Genomic DNA, 12,778 nt, shown 5'->3' on the forward strand with positions numbered 1-12,778 from the left:
TTCAAATAATCGGTCATTTCAGTACTAAATTGTCAAAAGAAGAAAAAAAACATACTAACCTCTACATTCATATTTGAGGTCAGAAAAGAAAACCATCTCTTGGGAAAAAACAAAAAGACCTAATCGTCCACCAGCATACGTCTTGTCATAGAGAGGACCGGAGTCAGCCATGATTTGCTTCCCTTCAAAAACGACCACCCTATAAAGTAAAAGCAAACAGAGAAATATTTCAGATTGATTTACTACTTGGTTCATCTAGAGCAATGTTCAGATAAGGTAGTGGCATACCAATAGTCTCATTGCCTTTGTTATTTCATTTTGCTTTGATACATGACTGATGAGCACATGGAAAAAGATCTGGGTAGTCATTTTCAATTGTTTTCTTTTTTTAAATTTTTTTAAAATTATTTTTATAAAGAATACAATCACAACCACTGTTACAGGGTTAGCCAAGAATGAGTAGTAGTTATTTTTACATTGATGTTTATAGAGCTAGCCCCTTCTGTCTGTATTTTGAGAGCGAAAGAAAGGCAAGAAGGAAAGGACAGAAAAATTAGTGGTGAAAACAAAAGAGGTATAGGACAGGCACGGAGAGAAGAACAGCCACTGTACATTACATTTGGCATCAGCTATACACTCTACATTACATCTGACACACTTTCAGGATGTTTGAGTCCGCATGCAGGCCCAACCGGGCTATTGTAGGGAACAACTCTTTGGGTCGAGGACCGATATGTTGTTTGTGCATACCAGCGGTTTATGGGGGTTCATAAGAGTCTAGGTAAGTGTCCAGAGCTTCCCACATACCTCTCGAGGACGATTTCCATGGCGAGTACTGTAGCGCAATATTGTCCACTCCTCTGATTTGCTAATTGATCCAGCCTTTGTAGCTAGTCTTTGCTTGTGTCTTTCCAGTTGGTTAGGACCATTTTCACAGCTGCTTTTAGTAAAAGGTCCAGTAGGTCCTTATCCTGTTCAGTTCTCAATTTCGTGCACATAAATGCCGAGGTGAGGGTGGAAAATTCTATTGCTAGTTTGCACTCAAACATATCGTTAATGAAACCAAAGATTTTTCCCCAGAATACCTTGGGTGTTGGGCATTGGAAGATAAGGTGTGCTAGGTCCCCCTTCCCTTTGTTACAATTCCAGCAGAGTGCGTCCTCCCTGAGTCCTAATGAGTATAGTCGTGCTGGAGTCCAAAATGCCTTGTGAAGCAACCAAAATTTAGTTTGTACTAGTACTGGAGTAATCTTAATACGCGAGGCCGAGGACCATAGTGTTGCCTTTTCCTGTTTGTTGAGTGAAGTTTTAGATTGTTTATCCCGGTAGGCAACTATTTTTTCATAAAGTTTGGGGGTTTTGGGGTGCAGGAGTTTGCAGAGCTGCGAGACTTGGTGTCCTAGTTTGTTAATGTTTGACACATATAGGAAGATTGAGGGTTGTGGGGTAGATAGCTTCGTTTTTGATAAGGCCGCTCTTATTTTCAGAAATGTATAAAGTTCGATGTCGGTTAGGTGACGTCTTGATTTGAGGTCTGAGAATGTAATGGGGTTCTCCCCATTTTCGAGTTGGTATAGGTAGTATATACCTTTCTCTATCCAGGTATCAATGGTAAGACCTTTCCCTTTGTACTTAACCTTGCTATTAGCCCAAAGTGATTCTATCTTAGACCCACTGGGGCTGATTCACAGAACTAACTTAAGACAACATTCTAAACTTGCTACTTTTGGTATTCACAGAAGGCATTAGTAGTAGTGAAGTCAGGATTTTGTTTTAAGTTTGACTTAAGACAAACTTAAGACAAACTTAAGACAGACTTAAGACAAATTTAAGACAGACTTAAGACAGTATTAAGACAAACTTAAGACAAAATCCTAACTTAAGTCTGTTTTAAGTCTGTCTTAATTTTGTCTTAAGTCTGTCTAAAGTCTGTCTTAAGTTTGTCTTAAGTCAAACTTAAGACAAAATCCGAACTTTACTACTACTAAATGCCTTCTGTGAATACCAGAAGTAGTAAGTTTAGAATTTTGTCTTAAGTTAATTCTGTGAATCAGGCCTTTTGATACTAACCTCCATCTTCTTGTCTACTTTTAGAAGCGCAATTTTTGTGTTTTTAAAAATAGGTTTGGATGAGTGAGGATCTGTTTTTGCTGTTAGTAGTGCCAGTGGGCTCAGATTGTTCAGGATGGCCTTCTCTACCTGAAGCCATACTGGTATGTAGTCGGTCGGCCAGGAAACCCAGTATGAGCCCTGTTTTGCTAGAAAGGCTAGTTGGAACAACCTAAAGTCTGCTAGGTTTACCCCTCCTTTGGTTTTATCCAATCTTAGTTTCCTAATGCTTATCCTTGCCTTCTTTCCATGCTAGATGAATTTAGTGAACATGATATCGACTTTCCGGTGGAAATCGTCTGTGAGTAGGAGTGGGAGCATACTAATCGGATAGTTAATCATTGGGGTGATCATCATTTTGATGGTTTCAATTCTTCCCCACCACGTTATGAATTTTGGGGACCAAGAGTCCAGAAGTTTCTTAATTTTTTCTAGTAGTATCTTCTCATTGTAGTGTTGTGTGTTTATTAGGTCGCTACTGAAATATATGCCTAGGTATTTAATATGCCCCGTCAGCCAGGTCAAGCCTGAGTCCCCTAGAATGTCTTTTGTGCAGTGAATGTTTAGTGGTTTACATTCAGATTTGTCCTTGTTTAGAATATACCCTGATAGTCTGGAGTGGTCATCAGTGGCCCGATTGAGGACTTCGGCAGTTCCGTTACAATCAGTATATCGTCTGTGTAGGCGGCTAATTTTACTACGACTCCATTGATATCAACCTCCTTTATTCTAGTGTTTAGCTTTATATCCTGGATGAGGGGTTCATGGGCCAGGAAGAATAGCGCCGGCGACAGTGTGCATCCCTGTCTGGTTCCTTATTGCAGTGTAAAGGGGTCAGAGAGTATGCCATTAACTGTGATACGGGCTGAAAGAGCACGACATAGGGCCATAGTCATCCATATGAATCCCTCCCCCAAGTTGAAGGATTGCATGCAGTGCTCTAGGAAGGCCCAGGAGACTTTATCAAAGGCCTTCTCAGCATCTAATGCTATAGCTACCGCCGGTTCATGTTTAGTGGACACTTGTTCCAATATGTGGCAGAGAAGTCGAGTGTTGTCGCTAGACAATCAGTTGCGTAGGAATCCGACCTGGGAGTTATTTATTATTTTGGGGAGAACCATATTTAGTCTAACTGCCAAGATTTTTGCATAGATTTTACAGTCCACATTGATGAGGGATATGGGCCTGTAGTTTTTTGGTGATAGGTGGTCTTTACCCTCCTTTGGGATGACTATTAAATTAACTTCTGACATGGATTGAGGCACTTCCCCCTTAGCTGCATCCTAGTTATAGACCTTTTTCATGGTTGGTTTGAGCTGGTTTATGAATGTCTTGAGGATATCGCCTGTGTACCCGTCTTGCCCGGGGCTTTATTTATTTTCAGTGATTTGAATGACATTTCAATTTCAGTGGAGCTAATTTCCTGACCTAACCTGATTGTGTCTTCAGTGCTTAGCTTCGGAAGCCTGATTCGGTCAAGGTATTATGTACAGTCCTCTAGGTTGAGATTCTGGTTGTTTTTGTAGAGCTCTGAATAAAACCCTTGGAATGTCTTGAGGATGTCTTTGTGTCTTGTGCGGGTTTTGTTGTTTGAGTCTATGATAGATAAAACCGCAAACTGGTTGCGTTTGTATTTTAGGCAGGAGGCAAGAAGTTTCAGAGCTTTGTTGGCTTCGCATAGATTAAGGGCTTTTCACGTGCTAAACCACAACGCTGCTCTCTCGCTCAGGATTTTTTTATGCTTCAGAAAAGGGAGTGGTGATGAACAGAGTGTCTGAATTAAGCAGACCACTCTTACCCAGTCCAAAGACCAGGGCTTGATCCATCACCGTTATTTATCTCACTGCACCATTCCAGCTCAGAACCTGGCTATATGCAAATCAGTCTGTCCCTAACCCAGTGCATCATGGGAACAGGGCAGACTAAACTACCAAGCCAATTCTTCACCAGAAAGGAGACAAGCTACCGGGGACCGGTTTCTGGCATTTCAGCCGTCTTCGGCCCGGCTTGCTTGAATCCTGATGGTGCAGTGAGAAAGGGACTCATGTCTGAGTATACCCTGCCACACCTATAGTGGCCAAAAACGATTCACAAAAGGAGGTGGTGATTAACAGAGTGTCTGAATTAAGCAGACCACTCTTACCCAGTCCAAACTGGTGGCGTTTGTATTTTAGGCAGGAGGCAAGAAGTTTCAGAGCTTTGTTGGCTTCGCATAGATTAAGGGCTTTTCACGTGCTAAACCACAACGCTGCTCTCTCGCTCAGGATTTTTTTATGTTCATATTTGTTTTGTGTTAGTCTTGCTAGGAGCTTGTTTTCCTGTGTAGCGTTTGCATGGGCTGATTATAACCTCTTGATCTCCTGCTCGAGTTGGCTTAATCTCAGGTTTGTATTCTTGTTTATTTTTGACATAATTCCAATTACTTTGCCTCTGACAGTTGCTTTTAGGGCATCCCACAGTGTGTAGACGCTAGTTTCTGGGGAATCGTTATGGCTTAGGTAGTCAGATATGGCCTCCGCAGTCTTTTGTTTGTTCTCAGGGTCTGTTAAATGTTGCATTTATATCGCCACCTACTGGGGACGGCTTCGTTATGGCACCCACTCAGTTTTAGACTGATACATGAGTGGTCTGATACTAACCTTGGCGCTATTTCGGAGTGTTCGATTAGATGTGTGTGCGTTCCCGAGTTAAGTATGTAGTCTATCCTGGTGTAAGAATTGTGTGGGTTAGAATAGAACGTGTAGTCTCTAGTATCAGGGTGTTGTAGACGCCATGCGTCTTTAAGATTGAACTTGGAGCGGATGTTTTGTAGTGTAGCGTGCAAGTTAGTGAGGTGGTATTGACAGGAGGATTGCCTGTCCGTTATGTGATCCAGTGGGATGATGAAATCCCTCGCCACAACCATGAGTTAATTTTGGGGGAAGCTGTCTAGCGTGCATGACAACTCCGCCCAGAAGGATGGGTTGTTTGCATTGGGGCCGTATATGTTCGCTACGTGGAACTTCTCCTCCCCCCTCCTCAGATGTGTTACTAGAAGTCTGCCCTCATTTTCCTGGGAATGTGAGCCTATTGTTATGTTTGATCTTTTGTATATTAAGGTCAGGATACCTCGCTTCTTTTTGTTGGCTGGTGAGCAAGCCATCTGTGCAATCCAATTGCCTCTGACTGGTTTGGCATCCTCCATGGATAGTTTGGTTTCCTGTAGGAGGACTATATCGCCTTTAGTTTTAGCTAGGTAGTCTACTATCTCCCGGCACTTCATAGGGTGATTCTGACCTTTTACATTGATGGACACTATGTTGAGGTCCGTTGTCAGGGTGAGTGTGTTGTGAGACATCAGCTATAGTGTGGTGTGATGGTTCTGTATGTCCAATACTCAGGTGCATTTTGCCTCTCGGGTACATTCTCACAGGTGGGTGTCCAAGCTTCCCAGGTGATTCTCCAGCTAAAAATGATTTCCACCAGTTGTGTTCGAATGGGTGGTCTCCAACATGCGTTGGCTTTCAGGATCTGCCAGGTACAGTCTTTAGTGAAAAAAGGTGTGAAATACAGAAAAGGATGGAAAATACAGAAGACAGAAAGCTGAGAAACCCTAGTGCGGATTTCTCCCCACCCCCACACTCCTTCCTCGCTTCCCCCAACCCCCCCCTGGAATTACTCGTATGTCAGAGGTGCGACTGCAGGATCGCCGTTCTGCCTCACGGATAATTGTTGCCAGGTAATTGGCCTGCAATACTCCCATGCAAGCATTGTTAGCTACGATACATACATACAGGGCGTTGTGGGTATAAACCCTATACAGTCTAATTGTTCAAATAGGATATAATGCTGTTCTTCCAGTGGTTCCTTGAAGTTGGTTTCTTGAAGTTGGTTTCTTGAAGTTGATCTTTCATCTTTGCAAACTTGTTGAGGGCTGTTAGCGAGTCTGTAGAGGGTATTGACGCAAGCCGATTGAGGTAGATGTTGCGTCGTTGTTGAGGTAGATATCGTTTGTAGACCTTGGTAACTATGAGGTAGATATGGTCGCTGTTTCTTTCTTGAAGCCAATACCTTAGAGATGCTGGTCACCCGGTATTCGGCTCTGGCGACGGTCTTCTTTTGGCGGAGCCGGGTTGTGACGTTTCCATGTCCAGAGCTGCTGAACCATCCAGGAAGTTCCTTAGGTCCTTGGGATTGGTGAAGAAGTATTTTTTGCCTTTGTCTATTATCTTGAATTTTGCGGGGGCCACAAATGAGAATTGCGCGAGAAATGCGCATGCACGGGCGGCCGCGCATGCGCATTAGTATCTAAGACGGCAGCGCCGGCGGCGCGATGACGAGAGGGAGCCCCAGGGACGCAGCGGACAAGGTAAGTGGTTTTATATTTCATTTTTAAGGTAATTTAAGCATTTAGGGAGGGCGGGTGGCGCGTAGTGGGGCTACGCGAAGTGCGTGGGTGGGCGTAGTGTTTTGCCCACTTCGCGTAGCTTCGCGAAGCCCCACTACGCCCACTACGCCCACCCTTACTCTTACTACATGTGCTGTATTGTTCAGCACACATAGAAAGAGGAAAATGACTCTAGGAATTGTTTTTGGGCGTGAGTGGATGTTTGAGTGGCTGTATGGGTGTGTAAGTGGGTGTAGGAGTTGTGTAACATGTGATAGTACGTATGTGAGTAGCTGTATGGGTAAGTGAGTGGCTGTTTGTATGTGGCTGTATTGGAGAGTGAATGGGTGTGTGGGTGGCTGTATGGTGGAGATTGTAGATGTATGAGTGGCTGCATAGGTCAGAGAGTGGGTGTGTAAGTGGCTGAATGGGTAAGTGAGTGGCTGTCTGAATGGCTGTGTTGGTGAGGGAGCGGGTGTGTAAGTGGCTGCATGGGTGAATGAGTAGGTGTTTGACTGTATGTAAAGGTAAGTGAGTGGCTGTGACCAGCTGTATTAGAGAGTGAATGTCTGTGTGAGTGGCTATAAGGGTGATAGAGTGGATGTGTGAGTAGGTATCTATGTGTTTCTGTGGATTTGTGAATGGGTACATCAGTGGTTGAATGGGTGAGTGAGTGGCTATGTCAGTGGCTGTGTGGTTAAGTGAATGGGTGTATGAGTATTTGTTTTTTTAAGTGGCAATGAGTGGCTGTATTGGTGAGTATGTGGGTGTGGGAGTACCTGTATAAGTGAGGGAGTAAGCTGTGTGAGTTTCTTTATGGGTAATTGAGTGGATGTGTGAGTGAGTGGCTAGAGTACATGTCTACGTGTCTGTATGTCTGTATATCTAGATGTGTGAGGGGCTGTATTTATGAGTGTGTGGATGTATGAGTGTCTATATGGATGAGTAAGTAGGTGTTTGAGTAGCTGTATGAGTGAGTGGATGTGTGGCTGGCTATATTGATGAGTGATTGAGTGTGTGATTACTGTTATGGGTCTGTAAAAGGGTTAGTGAGTGGTTGTGCAGGTGTGTGAGTGGCCATATGAGAGCTTATATGGGAGTGTAAGTGGGTGTCCGAGTAGTTCTATAGATGATGTCATTAGTGATATCATTTGAGATGTCATCAGTGATGTCACTAACCATGTATGAGTTAGCTATGGCGTACACGAGGTTGAGCCAATCTCACAATTCAAATCCGGTCTTGAATGCCAGGACGGTGTATTGAGGCCACACATCATCGCAGGCTGCACACCCGCTCAGCTCTAGTGGGACTAACTCAGTGGAAATCAAGTTATCGCCACGTGGCGGGAGGCCTGTGTCGGGCAAAGTGCCTCGGCTGCCACCAACTCTGTGTACTTCAAGTCATGGGAGAAAATGGAAATGACCTCCAGCACCTGCCCCGGACCATTTTATTGGCAGGGTCACATGTTCTGTGACGCAGGTGCTGCATGGGTGTGGTGTGGGTATACACCAGCCGTGAGGGAGTGGCCGTGGGATGCTGACAACTAGACCTGTGATAAGCAGATCACTAGAGGGAAGACCTGGGACATGTAGCATTGTCGTTCCTCCCTGTAAGCGTAAGCAGAGTGGGCTGGCCTGGCGTATGCCAGTTCTGCGTGAGGCTGTGAATAATGACTAATAGCAGTGGGCGTGGTTCCGTCCTGGGCTGTATGAGGAATCAACTGATTAGAGTATCTCTGTTGTAGTGTTGCCACCATGCGGGCCACAAGCACCAAAGTTTCACCATGTGACCCATGTCCCACAACATGGCCAAAATGGAAGGTAGGGGGAATCACTGACCAAACATTCATCCGTACTTCCACACATAAAAGATCGTGGACATGCCATATCTGTGTGGATATGAATGTTTATTGCTCATTCAGTGAAGTGTTGCAGCTGTAGTAATACAGGGCCATGCAAAGCCCAAATTTCAGTTTTTGGCACATTGAGGGCAGCCAATTAGAGCAAAGCTCGTGCTTGGGGGTTAGGCTCTGCCAACATATGTACTCATCCAATCACTCCGCCAATCCCCAAACACCTATAAGTTCACTATACACTCTCCTTGTAGTGCTCTAATGATCCAGTCTCTACCTACGTACTTATACAATGACCGAGACAAAGTTACAAAACTCAAGTTTTTCCCACTGCCAGAGGTAACATGGTTGCGTGCGATATACACAGCACAATGTAATGTGGTAGGGCCCAGGGGCAGCATCATGCATACATAATAAACACGCGGACACAGTTAGATATATATGGAACTGGGTACGGGCATGTGCGCTTGGCCCCTTTTTATTACCAGGGTCACATGTACAGTGACGTCTGTGCTGGATGCGTGTGGGGCGAGTGTAAGCCACCCTTCTGGGAATGGTTGGTGCTGGCAACAAGTACAACAGTAATTATCGGATCATACACAGAGATTCAATCATAAAGGGTCTATGACTTGTACTGCTCTAAGGTAGAAGCACCAGATGTGAAATAATACACAAAATATTCTATTGTAAAGGGTCCATGACTTGTGGTGCACTGAGGTTAGGGGCAGCAGATCTGAAATCATACACAAAAGATTCTATCATAAAGGGTCCATGAGTTGTGGTGCACTGAGGTAGGGGCATCAGAAGCATTCAGCGTATGTGCAGCCAGCGATGATAGGTGGTCCGGGCAGGCTGCACTGGGAGCAATGTCTGCTGCCTACTGGACTGCGTCGTCTGCAATCACAACTCGATCTGAATTGTGAGCCCTGCTGTCCGCAATGTAGATCAAAAGTAGTCAACATAGACATCGAGGAATGCTTTTTGTCACTTCTTCTTGACAAAATCCGAGGACATAGTGTACAATTCTCTCTGCAATTAATAAATCAAGACTGAATTCAAACTGTGAGCTCTGCTGACCGCAGTGTATGCGTATGGAAGAAAAGATGAAATATGTATGGAATACATTGTCGAAATATGTAGGTTAGAGGGACATTATAGTTAGTTGCCTACTGGGCTCTGAAATTAATGAATCAAGACTGAATTTGAATTGTGAACCCTGCTGACCACAGTGTAGGCTGGAGGCAGTGGTCAGGAAGGCCCCACAGCCATGTGGCATTGACTTGAGCTGCACAGATTTAGTGACACCTGAAGCACTCAGCGTGTGCGCAGCCAGCGATGATGCGTGGTCCGGGCAGGCCACACTGGGAGCAATGTCTGCTGCCTACTGGACTGCGCCATCAGCAATTGCGACTCTATCTGAACTGTCAGCCCTGCTGACCGCAGTGTTGACTGGAGGCAGCGGTCAGCAAGGGCTAAGAGTCACGTGGCGTTTACTTGAGCTGCACAGTTAGTGGCACCTGAAGCACTCAGAGTGTGCACAGCCAGCGATGTTGCGTGGTCTGGGTGGGCCGCACTGGTAGCAATGTCTCTTGCCTTCTGGACTGCATCATCTGCAATCACGACGCGATCTGTATTGTTAGCCCTGCTCTCCGCAGTGTAGATCGAAGGCAGTAGTCAGCAAAGAAATCGAGGAATGCTTTTGGTCTCTTGCTCTTGACAAAATCCGAGGACATAGAGTACATTTCACTCTGCAATCAATAAATCAAAACTGAATTCGAACTGTGAGCTCTGCTGTCCGCAGTGTAGACTGCCATTCAGTGTTCATTTTGACTTGCAAGATGAATTTGGTCATTATAGTAAAGCTATAACTGATATAAAACAAGTTCTTGAAGCAAGGATACTAAAAGGATATTATGTAGGTTTTAGGGACGTTAAACTTGGTTGCCTACTGGACTCTGCAATTAATGAATCAAGACTCAATTTTAATTGTGAGCCCTAATGACCGCAGTGTAGGAAGGAGGCAGTGTTCAGCAAGGGCCCACAGCCACGTGGCATTGAGTTGAGCTGCACAGTTAGTGCACCTGAAGCAACCAGCCTGTGCGGAGCCTGCGATGATGCGTGGTCTGGGCGGGCTGCACTGGTAGCAATGTCTTTTTTCTAATGAATTCTGCCTTTATAAGGCTACTTGGTGATGACTTGTGGTGCACTGAGTTAGTGTCACCTGAAGCACTCAGCGTGTGCGCACCCTGCGATGATGTGTGGTCTGGGCGGGCTGCACTGGTAGCAATGTCTTTTTTCCAATGAATTCTGCCTTAATAAGCCTGTGTGGTGATGACTTGTGGTGCACTTAGGTAGTGGCACCTGAAGCAACCAGGGTGAGCACAGCGTGCAATGATGCTTGGTCCGGGCAGCCGCACTGGTAGCAATGTCTTTTGTCTAATGAATTCAGCCTTAATAAGGCTACGTGGCGATGACTTGAGGTGCACTGAGTTAGTGGTACCTGAAACACTCAGCGTGTGCACACCCTGTTATGATGCGTGGTCTGGGAAGGCAGCACTGAGAGCAATGTCTGTTGCCTACTGGACGGCATCATCTGCAATTGTGACTTGATCTGAATTGTGAGCCCTGCTGTCCGCAGTGTATATCGAAGACAGAAGTCTGTACAGACATAAATCTGCGGTGCAGAGCCACTGGGTTTGCAGGGGGCCTGTGTCAAGGAGGCCGGCGGTCTAGGCGGCAGTCTCATGGCAGGGTGAGGTCCGCTGCTCTGGCAGACACGTTGGCCTTCCCAGAAGTGAACCACACCCAGAGCCCCGGCTTATTTATTCACAATCCTACGCTGGAGTGGCATATGTTGTACAAGGCCACTCCGCTTCCGCTTCCAGTTACATGGGGGTACGACACAGCTACATGATCGAGATCTTCCCCACTGCCAGAGGTAACATGGTTGCGTCCACTGTCCACAACGCTACAAGCCCACATGGAGAGGTCTTTGCTCTGCTTAGTGAGGTCTATCCAGCACATCACCGCTACAATTGGCATTGTGTGCATTGTTATTGATGGATGACTTGCATCCTTCACAGATACTTGGTTCCCACATCTCCCTACATTCAGCTATTGTGTGGCTGAGAGGCCATGCCATTTTGGGAAGGTCGGCTGTCCTGTTCTGCGCTGCCTCGGTGGTAGTAGGGGGTGTGGTCCAGGGGGAGGTCCTGTGGGTGGTGGCGTTGGGTGTTGTAGCCTTCTTGAGTGTCGGAGTTGCATGATGAGTAGCTATATGACGTGTATTGGTCTTCAGATGTGGCTCTGGGCTGGGCTCCCTTTCATACTGTAGGTAGTCATCCTGCTTTACACCAGTAAAAGGCAGATGTTAAATTCTTACAGCTAATGCAGCTTTTCGCCTGGTTTTGAATCGCATCGCAGATTTGACTGATCGTTGAAAATATCGGGTAGTGGTGTTTTTGTGTTATTTTTGCACTGAAACGCCTACTCTGCATATCATTAGCGTTAGTTGTTACTCCCATTTGTGGCGATTTTTTGTGTGGAAGCTATCGATGGAAAACTGGCGATCTCAGCAGTTTCACCAGGTTGGGAATGGGATGAGAATTTAAAACCACAGAAAAATACATAGGTTTAATGAACATTATAATTAGAAATTAGCATTTAAAAAACCTTTGAAATTCACTGAAAAAACCATAGGTTTCAGGCACGTTATAGTTAGAAATTAGCATTTAAAAAACCTTTGAAATTCACTGAAAAAAACATATGTTTCAGGCATGTTATAGTTAGAAATTAGCATTTAAAAAAACCTTAGAAATTCGCTGAAAAACTATAGGCTTCAGGGACGTTATAGTTAGTTAGACAGTTCTCTCATACAAAACCATAGAAATTCCCTAGTTATAGTAAGTTTAGCTAACTATAACGCGCGCCCCCGCAATGTAATGCTGATGACGTCACATATTACATCATTCATGACATGGTCAGTGACATCACTGATGACATCACTGTTGACATCTCAAATGACATCACTGATGGCATCACTGATGACATCATCCATTGTTTGTGTTTTTCTTTTAAGTTTAAATATGTATTATATATATGCCATGGTGTATTGTAGAATGAGTGGAACTTAGTCTAGCCTTTTGCCCCACAGCAAACTTTGCAAACAGTAAAACTCATATCAATGTTTTTCTATTTGTAGGTGAATTAAAGTTGTGTAAATAGTTTTTACAAAAAAGTAAGAAAAACAGCGCAACAGGCAGGGGTAATACAGGGGTGTGTGATCAGACATTTGAAAGGCTATGTGTGAGAGACATTGAAGGCAAGAGAAGTGCAGAAAGAAGCAACAGATGTGCAGAAAGAGGCAAGAGAACTGTAGAATAAGGGAAGAGAGGTACAGAAAGAGGCAAGCCAGGTGCAGAAACAGGGAAGAGGGATGCAGAAAGAAGTA

At 44.9% G+C, this 12,778-nt stretch overlaps 1 protein-coding gene across 1 annotated transcript in view; it reads right to left on the reverse strand.

The window, feature by feature from the left end:
* THBS2 (thrombospondin 2) overlaps window positions 1–12,778 on the reverse strand; it is a 728,644-nt gene that overhangs the window by 7,991 nt on the left and 707,875 nt on the right. Inside the window, exon 21 of the mRNA XM_086927100.1 lies at window positions 60–199. Within this exon, the coding sequence (XP_086783226.1) occupies window positions 60–199 (140 nt within the window). The remainder of the gene's footprint in view (window positions 1–59; window positions 200–12,778) is intronic.

This window comes from Lissotriton vulgaris, chromosome 6 (assembly GCF_964263255.1).
Source record: "Lissotriton vulgaris chromosome 6, aLisVul1.2, whole genome shotgun sequence".
Lineage (NCBI taxonomy): Eukaryota > Metazoa > Chordata > Amphibia > Caudata > Salamandridae > Lissotriton > Lissotriton vulgaris.